Source organism: Scyliorhinus canicula, chromosome 11 (genome assembly GCF_902713615.1).
Source record: "Scyliorhinus canicula chromosome 11, sScyCan1.1, whole genome shotgun sequence".
NCBI classification, from domain to species: domain Eukaryota; kingdom Metazoa; phylum Chordata; class Chondrichthyes; order Carcharhiniformes; family Scyliorhinidae; genus Scyliorhinus; species Scyliorhinus canicula.
In genome coordinates, this window is record NC_052156.1 from 144832995 (window position 1) to 144847411 (window position 14417).

At 53.7% G+C, this 14417-nt stretch overlaps 1 protein-coding gene across 8 annotated transcripts in view; it reads left to right on the top strand.

Annotated features, from left to right (window-relative positions):
- Nucleotides 1-5368: 5368 nt before the first annotated feature.
- LOC119973464 (nascent polypeptide-associated complex subunit alpha, muscle-specific form-like) overlaps nucleotides 5369-14417 on the top strand; it is a 124994-nt gene continuing 115945 nt past the window's right edge. For 5 of the 8 annotated variants that reach the window (XM_038811652.1, XM_038811655.1, XM_038811653.1 and 2 more), the window contains exon 1: nucleotides 5369-5516. In XM_038811652.1, coding sequence (XP_038667580.1) covers nucleotides 5498-5516 — 19 coding nt within the window. In that variant the 5' untranslated portion in view covers nucleotides 5369-5497. Of the gene's footprint in view, nucleotides 5517-11186; nucleotides 11845-14417 lie in introns of those variants that run through there. The other 3 variants (XM_038811659.1, XM_038811657.1, XM_038811658.1) reach the window with 3 other exon arrangements.

Here is a 14417-nt window from a genome sequence, read left to right on the forward strand (position 1 = left end):
CCCCCTCCCCCTCCCCCTCACTGTCCCCCTCCCCCTCACTGTCCCCCTCCCCCTCCCCCTCCCCCAGCCTCACTGTCCCCCTCCCCCTCCCTCACTGTCCCCTCCCCCTCCCCCAGCCTCACTGTCCCCCTCCCCCAGCCTCACTGTCCCCCCTCCCCCAGCCTCACTGCCCCCCTCCCCCTCCCCCAGCCTCACTGTCCCCCTCCCCCTGCCTCACTGTCCCCCTCCCCCAGCCTCACTGTCCCCCTCCCCCTCCCTCACTGTCCCCCTCCCCCTCCCCCAGCCTCACTGTCCCCCTCCCCCAGCCTCACTGTCCCCCTCCCCCTCCCCCAGCCTCACTATCCCCCTCCCCCAGCCTCACTGTCCCACTCCCCGCTTCCTATACCCCACTAATCCCGACCCTCTGCATTACTCCCCGCCCCACACCCCCTCCTCCACAACCCCTCCCCTGCTCACCCTCCCGCTCCCCCCTTCCTATACCCTACCCCTCTGCATTACTCACCTGCCCCACTCCCCCTCCCCCACACCCCCTGCCTCACTCTCCCACTCCCCCTTCCTATACCCCACTAATCCCAACCCTCTGCATTACTCCCCTGCCTCTTACCCTCTCCCCAACTCCCCCTCCCTTTGCCCCAGTCCCCCTTTGCTCCACTTCTGCCCCACTCCCCCTCCGCCACACCCCCCTCTGCCCCACTCCCCCTCTGCTACACTCCCCCCTCTGCTTTACTCCCCCCTCTGCCGCACTCCCTCTTCTCTGCCCTACTCTCCACTTCTCTGCCCCATTCCCCCTGGCCCCTTCCCCCCCTCTGCCCCACTCCCCCTGCTATGCCCCACTCCTCCCCCTGGCCCATTACCCCCTCTGTCGCCCTCCCCCTCTGCCCCAATCCCACCTCTGTCCCACTCTGCACCATTGCATCCTCTGCTCTACTCCACCCCCCCCCCCGATCGACTCCCCCTCTGCCCCACTCCCCCCGCTGCCCCACTCCCCCTCTGTCCCACACACCCCCCCTCAGCCTCACTCCTCTCCCTGCTGAAACTCTTTCTGTCACTTTATATATGCCTTTCTTGTTCACACTATCTGGTGTCAATACAATTATGGAATGAATAACTGAGAACTGATTTTCCGAATAGATAGCTCAGGCCATGGATGCGATTCTGGAATTGTATGGAAATTTTTGTATGGAGCACACGATGAATCACCATGTTGCTAAGCTGGTTTCCATGACACTGAACGGTTGCTATTACAGATCTTAATGTTGCAACTAATTTTCTATTATGTTTGTGTAATGGTTGTTTTGCTGGACCCAGTGACACCTCACATGTGTCCCCAGTTTCGATGAGTTAACACTCCCACGTGTTGTGTCCCACACACTGGCCTTGTTCAACATCCGAGTTTGAGTGGGAGTTGCTGGTTCGGCTGATGAGAATCACGCACTTGCAGTGAATTGATTGCCAATTATAACAGGTAGCTTCCATAATTGAAACAGGCACTTTGATCCACAATGCTGCCCGCGGGAAAATGCCACACTTGTACCCCAGAGTAATACTTCACAGTGTGATACCCCAACCCACCAGTTATACCTTGCAGAAGAATAAACATAAATAGAGACAAAGACTACTGGGCTCCACACTTCAGGAAGAATGTCAGGGTCTGAGGAATGCAGGAGGGATTTACCTTAATGGTACGAGGGATAACGATATTGATTACTTGGAGAGACTAGAAAAAGTTGGGGTTATTTTCCATAGAGCAGAGAGGTTCAAGGGGAGATTTAATGGAAATGTTCCAAATCAGGGGTTTTGACTGAGTAAGTAGAGATAAACTATTTCAGAGGGCAGCACAGTAGCACAGTGGTTAGCACAGTTGCTTCACATCTCTAGGGTCCCAGGTTCGATTCCCGGCTTGGGTCACTGTCTGTGTGCAGTCTGCATGTTCTCCCCGTGTCTGTGTGGGTTTCCTCCGGGTGCTCCGGTTTCCCTCCACAGTCCAAAGCTGTACAGGTTAGGTGGATTGACCATGCTAAATTGCCCTGCGTAGGCTTAGGTAGGGTGCTCTTTACAAGGGCTGGTGCAGACTTGATGGGCCAAATGGCCTCCTTCTAAACTGTCAATTCTATGATTCTATGAGGTTAGTAGTTAGAGGAGAGTGATTTCAGGACAAAAGAGGGTAATTGTTTTACACAGTGAGTTTTTATGATCTGGACGGACTGCTAGAAAGGGCAATTGAAACAGATTAATTTATAACTTTCAAAAGAGAACTGTATAAATACTTGAAATTGAAATCTTTTCAGGGCAGTGGAGAAAAGAGCAGAGGAGTGCGATCAATGGGACATCCTTTTCAAAGAGTCAGTACTGGCATGATGGGCCACGTAGCCACCAGTTCTGTAAGATTCTCTAATACTCCATAGTAATCTTTCAGGATATTTGCTCATGGTTAAATACAATATTGCTCTAGAATAAAACATTAGACTCCACAGTAACAGCTTATGGTCATACTGTGGATTAATGCTGTTCAGAAGGGAGGTAGAGAGGAACCAGGGAACTATAGACCAGTGAGCCTAATGTCGGTAGTAGGGAAGTTGCTAGAGTCCATTATCAAGGATTTCAGAGCACAGCATTTGAAAAGCTGTGGTATAATCAGATAACGTCAGCATGGATTTACAAAAAAAAAAGCAGGCTTGACAAATCCACTGGAATTCTTTGAAGATGTAACTAGTAGGGTTGACCAGGGAGAACTGGTGAATGTGATTTATTTAGACTTTCAGAAGGCTTTTGACAAGGTCTCGCAGAGCAGATTACTATGTAAAGTTAAAGTGCATGGGATTGCTGGTAGTGTCTTGAGATGGAAAAAAAGCTGGTTAGCAAACATGAAGCAAAACACTGGAATAAATGGGTATTTTTCTAATTGGCAGACATTGACTAGTGGGTTACTGCAGGGTTAGCGCTCGAAACCCAACTGTTCACAGTATATATTAATGATTTGGACGAGAGAACTAAATGTCCAATCTTCAAATTTACAGATGATACAAAGTTGGGTGAGCTGTGAGGAGGATGCAGAGATGCTTCAGTGGGATTTGGACAGGCTGAGTGAGTGGGCAAATGCAGATGCAGTATAATGCAGATAAATGTGAGGTTATCCGCTTCAGTAGCAAAAATAGGAAGGCAGATTATAATTTGAAAGGGTGTAAATTGAGAGAGATGGATACTCAGTGAGAGTTTAGTGCCCTTGTGCATCAGTCACTGTAAGTAAGCGCACAAGCATAGCAGACAGTAAAGAAGGCAAATGATATGTTGGCCTTCATAGCGAGAGGATTTGAATATAGCAGTGAGGATGTTTTACTACAATTGTATAGGGCATTGGTGAGACCACACCTGGAATATTGTGTGCAGTTTTGGTGTTCTTATCTGAGGAAGGATATTCTTGATATGGAGAGTGGGCAGCGAAGGTTTACCAGGCTGATTCCTTGGATGGCGAGACTGTCATATGAGGAGAGACTAAGTCAGTAAGGATTATATTTATTGGAGTTTAGAAGAGTGAGAGGGGATCTCATAGAAACTTATAAAATTCTAACAGGATTAGACAGGGTAGCTGCAGAAAGAATGTTTCCGATGGTGGCAGAGTCCAGAACTAGGGGTCATAGTTTGAGGATAAGGGGTAAACCTTTTAGGATTGTTGTAGGGAAAAAAATCTTCACCAAGAGAGTGATGAATCTGTGGAATTCAGTAGCGCAGAAAGTAGTTGAGGCCAAAATGTTGTGTAATTTCAAGAAGGAGTTAATAATAATAATCTTTATTATTGTCACAAGTAGGCTTACATTAATACTGCAATGAAGTTACTGTGAAAATCCCCTAGTCGCCACACTCCGGCGCCTGTTACGGTACAAGAGGGAGAATTAAGAATGCCCAATTCACCTAACAGCACATCTTTTGGGAGGAAACCGGATACAGCTCTTGGGGCTAAAAGGATCAAGGGACATGGGGAAAGGCGGGACGTATTCACTGGTGTTCCTCAGCGGTTGGTATTAGGACCACTGGTCTTTTTGTTGTATATTAGATCAGGCCTGTATAGAGCGTGATTTCAAAGTCTTCAGAGGAAAGGCAATTCAGGAATGTAGTAAATAGTGAGGAAGATAATAGCAGACTTGAGAAGGGCACAGACAGATGGATGAAATGGCTAGACACATGGCAGATGAAATTTAACACAGAAGTGTGAAATGACACTTTTTGGCATGAAGAATGAATGAGGAGAGGTAAGCCAAATTGAATTGTATCATTTTGAAAAGGATCTAGAAACCGAGAGAGCTGGACACAATCTTTACAAAGGCAGGACAATTTGAGGAGGCTGTTTTTGGCGAGGGGGGGGGGGGGGGCTTTATTAAGAGGCAGCTATGGCTCAGTTGGTAGTACTCTTGCCTCTGAATCCAAGTTCAAGTCTCACTCCAGGAATTGAGCACTTAAATCAAAGCTGGCTTGCTGCACCGTCAAGAGTGCTGTCTTTTGTGCGAGATATTAAACTGAAGTCCCATCTGCTCACTCTGGTAGATGTATAAGATCCCATGGCATTTTTTTTGAAGATGATTATCTGATGATTGTCAAATTGCTCATGGTTGGGAGTTTGCTGTATTGGCTGCTGCGTTTCCTACCTGACAACAGTGACTAGAATAGTACAGAAGCAAGGAAGTTATTCGAGATATTTGTAAATCACTGACTAGGCCTTAGCTAGAATCTTGTGTCTAATTCGGGTACCACCCTTCAGGATGTCAAGGCCTGGGAGAGGGTGCAGAGGAGATTGGCTGAAATGTGTCACTGCCTCGCTCTCTGACCTGATTGAGATTCTCCATCTCACAGCAAGCAGTCTGCCGGCGAAAGTTTAGGAGCCATGGTAAAAATAGGTCTGGCCACACGGGTCAAAGAGTTACCGGACCGTTCACCTCTGCGCCCTCTAAATGGAGCTCAGAGTTTGGTATTGTTGGAGTTAACAGTGTGGGCTCTATTGAGAGCTGGAGTCAGCCACAGTTCAATGATGGGCCAGTGTAAATGTATAACCCACCACCAATAAAGCTCGCTCCAGATGCGATGGGGTTTTTATCTGCTGAGAGGGAAAGGGTTAATGAAGGACCCCCCCCCCCCCCCCCCCCCCCAACCCAGCCCTTGGACTAACCGCAAAAGACAGAGCGAGTTGAGTTGGGCAGGGTGAGGAATGTTTGCTGGAGGCGGCTGGGGAGCACTCTGGTGGAGGTGCTGTGTCACTCAGCTGCTTTCTCAGGCCTGCCCGCAGCTCCTGGCACCAGTGATGACAAACTGGCTTCCAAAAATAGCACCGTGGTGGGAAGCCTTCATCTCCCTCCTCAAACTCTCTGAGCATGCTCGCGCGAAATGAGCAGAAATGTGTCAGAGTTCCTCATCCACACGGGGGAAAGATTGTCACTTGGAGTGAGAGGCAGAGGCGAGAAGCAGCTTGGGTGCGCTGGGGAGCTTCACTGTTCCTGTACCACCGGCAATGTCTACCTTGAAGGCGGGTGAGATTGAGAATTATTTTAATCTGCGCTTGACTCGTTTGTACGATACATTTCTCACCCAGATTCTGCATGTCTGATCCAGTTCTCCTGTGTAAACGTTAAAACTGTCATCGATTTAACAGAGAAAGAGCACAAGCCACGTTACACCGTTAAAAAAAGAAGTTAATTTCTGCACTGCGAGCTATTGGATGTTTCAGTATTGATATTTTGTTGCTGCAGGTTGAGAAGGAATCTTCATTGTATTCCCGAAGGGTTCAGTTTTTAGATTGTTTCCCAGTGTCAGGTACCCAGTAGAGAAAACACCCGACCAATAGCAGCAGAAACCCAGGCAAATTTAACTTTACTTTCCCCCACATCTTCTTGAACAGTCGTTAGCCTCACTGGACAATGCGATCCAAGCACACTGCTCACTGGGATAGTGTTCCACACACACTGACTCTCACTGGGATAGTGTTACACAAACACTGACTCTCACTGGGATAGTGTTCCACACACACTGACTCTCACTGGGATAGTGTTACACACACACCGACTCTCACTGGGACACAGTTCCACACACACTGACTCTCACTGGGACACAGTTCCACACACACTGACTCTCACTGGGATACAGTTCCACACACACTGACTCTCACTGGGATAATGTTCCACACACACTGACTCTCACTGGGATAGTGTTCCACACACACTGACTCTCACTGGGATAGTGTTACACACACACCGACTCTCACTGGGACACAGTTCCACACACACTGACTCTCACTGGGACACAGTTCCACACTCACTGACTCTCACTGGGACACAGTTCCACACACACTGACTCTCACTGCGACACAGTTCCACACACACTGACTCTCACTGGGACACAGTTCCACACACACTGACTCTCACTGCGACACAGTTCCACACACACTGACTCTCACTGGGACACAGTTCCACACACACTGACTCTCACTGGGACACAGTTCCACACACACTGACTCTCACTGGGGCACAGTTCCACACACACTGACTCTCACTGGGATACAGTTCCACACACACTGACTCTCACTTGGATAGTGTTCCACACACACTGACTCTCACTGCGACACAGTTCCACACACACTACTCTCACTGGGACACAGTTCCACACACACTGACTCTCACTGGGACGCAGTTCCACACACACTGACTCTCACTGGGATACAGTTCCACACACACTGACTCTCACTGGGACACAGTTCCACACACACTGACTCTCACTGGGATACAGTTCCACACACACTGACTCTCACTTGGATAGTGTTCCACACACACTGACTCTCACTGCGACACAGTTCCACACACACTACTCTCACTGGGACACAGTTCCACACACACTGACTCTCACTGGGACGCAGTTCCACACACACTGACTCTCACTGGGATACAGTTCCACACACTGACTCTCACTGGGACACAGTTCCACACACACTGACTCTCACTGGGATACAGTTCCACACACACTGACTCTCACTGGGACACAGTGCCACACACACACTGACTCTCACTGGGACACAGTTCCACACACACTGACTCTCACTGGGACACAGTTCCACACACACTGACTCTCACTGGGGCACAGTTCCACACACACTGACTCTCACTGGGACACAGTTCCACACACATTGACTCTCACTGGGACACAGTTCCACACACACTGACTCTCACTGGGACACAGTTCCACACACACTGACTCACACTGGGACACAGTTCCACACACACTGACTCTCACTGGGACACAGTTCCACACACACTGACTCTCACTGGGACACAGTTCCACACACACTGACTCTCACTGCGACACAGTTCCACACACACTGACTCTCACTGGGACACAGTTCCACACACACTGACTCTCACTGGGACACAGTTCCACACACACTGACTCTCACTGGGACACAGTTCCACACACACTGACTCTCACTGGGATACAGTTCCACACACACTGACTCTCACTGGGATACAGTTCCACACACACTGACTCTCACTGGGATACAGTTCCACACACACTGACTCTCACTGGGACACAGTTCCACACACACTGACTCTCACTGGGACACAGTTCCACACACACTGACTCTCACTGGGGTGCAATTTCATCGTTAACTGATCCTTTCTGAATCGCTCTCGGTTTATGTACAATTCTGGTCTGCCTACTTCCCTTTGTCCCTATCCACACAGACACAGCAGGAGGCGACGGTCAATCCCACTTGACCCAGGCCCTGTTTTGCTCTCATAACTGTCCGTAATAAGGCCAGCGCTCTGGGAGCTTCCTGTGCCATTCGGTGAGTCCTGTGCGGGTGCTGGGTCAGGGAGCTCATACTTTGTGCAACAGCCACACACAGGCCAGGAGGGTGGGCGGGACAGCGACTGATGGTTAAACAGCGGCCCTGGCTGAACTGTATCCCTGGGAATGCCTCATGCAGTGGAATGTCCTGATGATACAGACAGATTTCATATTAAGAATGACACTTTGTGTGAGGCACCTAAATGGGATGGTGCTCCTGGAAATATATTCAGAGTCAGCACCCTCGTGAGGTGGGTGGTAGTCAGCACCTACGGAGTGGGGGGGGGGGGGGGGGAGAGACATGCACCTTGGAGGGGGGAGATAGATAATCAGCACCTGGGGCGGGGGAAGTCAGCATCTGGTCGGGGGGGGGGGGGAAGTCAGCACCTGGTTGGGGAGGGGGGGGGAGTCAGCACCTGGGGGGGGGTGGGGGGAGTCAGCACCTGGGGCGGGGGAGTCAGCACCTGGTTGGGGGGTGGGGGGAGTCAGCACCTGGGGCGGGGGAGTCAGCACCTGGTTGGGGGGGTAGGGGGAGTCAGCACCTGGTTGGGTGGGGTGGGGGAGTCAGCACCTAGTTGGGGGTGTGGGGAGAGTCAGAACGTGGTTGGGTGGGGGTGGGGGGAGTCAGCACCTGGTTGGGGGGGAGTCAGCACATGGTGGGGTGGGGTCAGCACCTGGTTGGGGGAGTCAGCACCTGGTGGGGGGGGGTTGTCAGCACCTGTTTGGGGGGGTGGGGGTAGTCAGCACCTGGTTGGGGGGCGGGAGTCAGCACCTGGTTGGGGGGTGGGGGTAGTCAGCAACTGGTTGGGGGGGTGGGGGGAGTCAGCAACTGGTTGGGGGGGGTGGGGGGAGTCAGCACCTGGTTGGGGGGAGTCAGCACCTGGTTGGGGGGAGTCAGCACCTGGTTGGGGGGGGGTGGGGGGAGTCAGCACCTGGTGGGGTGGAGTCAGCACCTGGTTGGGGGGGAGTGGTGGGAGTTTGCAACTGGTGGGGGGTAGTCAGCACCTGGTTGGGGGGGTGGGGGTAGTCAGCACCTGGTGGGGGGAGTCAGAACCTGGTTGGGGGGGGGGGGGGGAGTCAGCACCTGGTTGGGGGGTGGGGGGAGTCAGCACCTGTTTGGGGGGTGGGGGTAGTCAGCACCTGGTTGGGGGGTGGGGGGAGTCAGCACCTGGTTGGGGGGGTAGTCAGCACCTGGTTGGGGGGGGGAGCCAGCACCTAGTTGGGGGGGTGGGGGGAGTCAGCACCTGGTTGGGGGGGTGGGGGGAGTCAGCACCTGGTTGGGGGGAGTCAGCACCTGGTTGGAGGGGTGGGGGAGTCAGCACTTGGTGTGGGGGGGGGGGGGGAATCAGCACCTGGTTGGGGGGGTGGGGGGAGTAGGCACCTGGTTGGGGGGGTGAGGGGAGTCAGCACCTGGTGGGGGGGGGTCAGCACCTGGTGGGGGGGGAGTCAGCACCTGGTTGGAGGGGTGGGGGAGTCAGCACTTGGTGTGGGGGGGGGGAGTCAGCACCTGGTGGGGGGGAGTAGGCACCTGGTGGGGTGGAGTCAGCACCTGGTGGGGTGGAATCAGCACCTGGTGGGGTGGAGTCAGCACCTGGTGGGGTGGAGTCAGCACGGTGGGGGGGGGGTAGGCACCTGGTGGTGTGGAGTCAGGACCTGGTGGGGAGTGGGTCAGCACCTGATGGGGGGGGTCAGCACCTGGGGGGGGGGTCAGCACCTGGTTGGGTGGGGGGTCAGCACCTGGTTGGGTGGGGGGTCAGCACCTAGTGGGGTGGTGTCAGCACCTGGTGGGCGGGGTCAGCACCTGGGGGGTCAGCACCTTGGGGGGGTCAGCACATTGGGGGGGGGGGGTCAGCACCTGGGGGGGGGGTCAGCACCTGGGGGGGGTCAGCACCTGGGGGGGAGTCAGCACCTGGTGGGGGGGGGAGTCAGCACCTGGTGGGGGGGGAGTCAGCACCTGGTTGGAGGGGTGGGGGAGTCAGCACGGTGTGGGGGGGGGAGTCAGCACCTGGTGGGGGGGAGTAGGCACCTGGTGGGGTGGAGTCAGCACCTGGTGGGGTGGAGTCAGCACCTGGTGGGGTGGAGTCAGCACCTGGTGGGGTGGAGTCAGCACGGTGGGGGGGGGGGGGGTAGGCACCTGGTGGTGTGGAGTCAGGACCTGGTGGGGAGTGGGTCAGCACCTGATGGGGGTGTCAGCACCTGGGGGGGGGGGTCAGCACCTGGTTGGGTGGGGGGTCAGCACCTGGTTGGGTGGGGGGTCAGCACCTAGTGGGGTGGTGTCAGCACCTGGTGGGCGGGGTCAGCACCTGGGGGGGTCAGCACCTTGGGGGGGTCAGCACATTGGGGGGGGGGGTCAGCACCTGGGGGGGGGGGGTCAGCACCTGGGGGGGGGAGTCAGCACCTGGTGGGGGGGGGGGTCAGCACCTGGTGGGGGGGGTCAGCACCTGGTGGGGGGTCAGCACCTGGTGGGGGGGTCAACACCTGGTGGGGGGTCAGTACCTGGTGGGGGGTGGGGTGTCAGCACCTGGTTGGGGGGGTCAGCACCTGGTGGGGGGGTCAGCCCCTGGTGGGGGGGGGGTCAGCCCCTGGTTGGGGGGGGGGTCAGCACCTGGTGCGGGGGGCTCAGCACCTGGTGGGGGGTCAGCACCTGGGGGGGTCAGCACCTGGTGGGGGGTCAGCACCTGGTGGGGTGGAGTCAGCACCTGGTGGGGGAGGGGAAGGTCAGCGCCTGGTTTGGGGGGGGGTCAGCACCTGGTTGGGGGGGTCAGCACCTGGTTTGGGGGGTCAGCACCTGGTTGGGGGGGGGTCAGCACCTGGTTGGGGCGGGGGTCAGCACCTGGTTGGGGGGTCAGCACCTGGTTGGGGGGGTCAGCACCTGGTGGGGGGGGGGTCAGCATCCAGTTGGGGGGGGGGGGCAGCACCTGGTTGGGGCGGGGGGCAGCACCTGGTTGGGGGGGTCAGCACCTGGTTGGGGGGGTCAGCACCTGGTGGGGGGGGGGGGGGTCAGCACCTGGTTAGGGAGGTCAGCACCTGGTTGGGGGGGTCAGCACCTGGTGGGGGGGGGGGGGTCAGCACCTGGTTGGGGGGTCAGCACCTGGTTGGGGGGAGTCAGCGCCTGGTTGGGGGGGGGGGTCAGCGCCTGGTGGGGGGGGGCAGCGCCTGGTTGGGGGGGGGGCAGATCCTGGTTGGGGGGGGGGTCAGCACCTGGTTGGGGGGGGTCAGCACCTGGTTGGGGGGGGGGCAGATCCTGGTTGGGGGGGGGGGGGGGCAGATCCTGGTTGTGGGGGGGGGGGGGGGGGGGGTCAGCACCTGGTGGTGGTGGGAGGTAAGAAATGGGCCCGGCTCAGATTGTCCGCCCCCCGCGTTCTGACAGCCTTCCCCCAGCCGGCGGGCTGAATGGCCTGAAATGGCGGCGTGTGTGATTGAGGCTGTTTGCAGCAGGGTTGGCGTTTGGGCCTGAAGGAGCCTCTCCTGCGGAGGAGGCTGTCGGCAGCCTGACTGTGATTATACACCCTGTTCAGTGGTTACCATGGCGACGGTATTGCTCACAACTCGGCAAGGCAGAGAATAGAACATCTTACCGGCAAAACAACATGGAATCTGTGGGCATCGCGGCTGTTCATTGCCACAGTCATGGAGGCAGCTCAACCACGGGGGGCTGCACACCCGAGCCACTCGCTGCTGAGGGCCAGTCACTGGGAGCCAAAGGTTTCCCCTGACCCCCAACCAGCCTTCTGCACTCTGCCGGTGGCATCCATATAGAATATAGAAGCCAGGAAGCTATGGTGAATCTTTGTAAAATAACAGTTTGGCCTCTACTGGAGTATTCAATCTAGTTCTGAGCGCCACACTTTTGGAAGCGTGTGATGGTTTTAGAGAGGATGCAGAAAAGATTTAGGAGACTGGTTCCCCTTATGAGGGACTTTTGGTGCGTTGATGGATTGGGGAAAACAAAACTGTGGTTGTCATTCTTAAAGAGAGGACAATGAGGAAATTTGTTCAATTATGGGAGGCCTGAGTCTGGTAGGTATACAGAAACTGTTCAAAATGGCAGAAAGGTCATAGATTTAAAGTGACTGGCAAAAGAACCAGGGACTGCATAAAGAAAATATATTTATACAGCGAACGGTTATGAACTGGAATATCTTGAAAGTGTGATTCAATTGTGGCTTCCATGGATTGTCCATGTACCTTCAATTGTCTTCTGTCTTCAGTTCTGACCTCTATCTTCCTTCCCTTTAGCTGTTTCCTTACTCACATTATCGATCTGCATTCTCCCACCTTCTGTTAATCATTTCTTAAAGCTACATGGCACCTTTGACCTATCCAATAGTTGTATGTACGATCACATTGGATGTGAAGGGTTTAAATAATAAATGGCTGTCATTTTGCCCCTCTTTAATCGCTCTGGTATCATCCCACCTCAAACCAAAGCTCTCATACAAAAACAGAGAATACTGGAAACACTCAACAGGTCAGGCAGCGTTGGTGGAGAGAGAGGAACAGTGTTTCAAGTCGATGATCTTTCATCAGACTGTTTCATCATTAACTCTGCTTTTGTCTCTGATCAAATGCTTGCAGACCTGCTGAGCATTTATAGTGTTTTTCCATTTTTAAAATTCAATTTTCCAGCATCTGCAGACAGTGGCGGACTGGCCAGGGTGTCAGCTTGCCCGATGGCAAGTGGGCCCCTGATTAAGTGGGCCCCCTATATCAAATAAAAATGCAATAAAGAAACAAACACAGACAACTGTTTTAGTAATAAAAAGGAATAAGAAAAAAAAAAGAACAGGACACAAATAAGCAGTGCATGAAAAGGAACGAAGCAGGGGAGGTAGTGGAAGGATGTGAAATAGGGGAGCCCGGGTCGGGCATAATTATGGAAATTCCATGTTTTCAGCAAGAGTGTGTGAATTTAAAGATAAAGTTACAATTCGTGATTTGAGATGGTCGGCAGCTTCAAAGGATATCAAGCAGTAGTCTTGGTTCAGCCGGTACATCGGTCCGGGGCCCGGAGAGCCAAGAAGGGGCCCGTGAATCTCTGAAGGGCCCTTAAAAGTTATAATTAATTAGATAAATAAATCTCCAACTTCTTTCCTGAGATTTGTATTCTAACTTAATAAAATATAATTGTTTTTAAAAAGAGCAATACCAAATAAAAATCCAATAAAGAAACAAACAAATAATCACTCAGTGTATGAAGGAACAAAGCAGTGTTAAGCGGATGTGAAAAGGAGTGGGGAGGGGGGGGGAGGCTGGTTCACCCGGGTCGGACATAGTTGGAAATCCACGTTTTCAGCAAGAGTGTGTGAATTTAAAGATAAAGTTACAGGGCGCGATTCTCCGCTGCCCAGGACGGGTCAGAGAATAGCGGGAGGGCCTTCCCGACATTTTTCCCGCCCTCCCGCTATTCTCCCCCCCCCTCCCCCCACGGCCGCCCCCCGACACGAATCGCTGCTCGCCGTTTTTTACGGTGAACAGCGATTCTCCCCAGGCCGATGGGCCGAGTTCCTAGGCCTTTACGGCCATTTTCACGAACGCAATCACACCTGCTCTCACCGTTCGTGAAAACGGCCGCAAAGTGCCGTCCCGGACAACCATGGCACCGATTGGCACGTGCCAAGGGTGGCATGGGCCTGCGATCGGTGGGTACCGATCGCGGGCAGCGGGTCCGATACCCGCGCACTATTTGTTCTTCCGCCGCCCCGCAGGATCAGTCCGCGGGGTGGCTGAGGGGCATGACGGCCCGCGCATGCGCGGGTTTGACGCGTCTGCGTGATGATGTCATCCACGCATGTGCGGGTTGGAGCTGTCCAACCCGCGCATGCGCGGCTGACGTCATCGTGTGCGTCAGCCGGCGTGACGCTTGGCGCGTGGACTTAGCGATGGTCGCTAAGGCCGCGATGCCGTGCTTCACGGGGCCCCGCTGCTAGCCCCGCCCGGGGGGAAGAATCGGGTCCCGGGAGGGGGCACGGAGGCTGCTGTGAAACACAGCCAGTTTCACGGCAGCCTTTACGACTCGCCGCATTTGCGGAGAATCGCGCCCACAGTTCGTGATTTGAGATGGTCAGAACTTGAAAGGATATCAAGCAATACATAGGGCCTTGAGGTCACCGAAAAGGAGAAGCGGTACCTTTGACTGCGAATGATGAGGTCAAAGATATTGAAGTGATAAGCCATGATCGGTAAACTCAAAGGGTTGCGACTTGTAACACTACACTGGTATCAAACTGGACATGTTAACTTTGGTCGTGGGACCATTCTTAATGTCTTACTATAGTCGGACCAAACTTCTAATTTTCAACAGTTGTCTCAGTTGCTTGCTGGTGTGAACACTGGACAGTGGATTGTCTCCTCTTCTGAAGCTGCATAGGCCACAATAGTATTGACTAATGAACATAGCCTATTGAAGTGTAAGTAAGTTAATTTATATTTTTTATCAAGTAGGGGTTTATCTGGCGTTCCTTCAAGTTATTCTTGCAATTATCAATATTCATTTTTTCCAATGTGGGCTATTTTTAATTAAGTTTTTATTTCAGGAATATTACCCCTACCAGCATGGAAAAGAAAAACATAAATCTGGGTCACTAAAACGC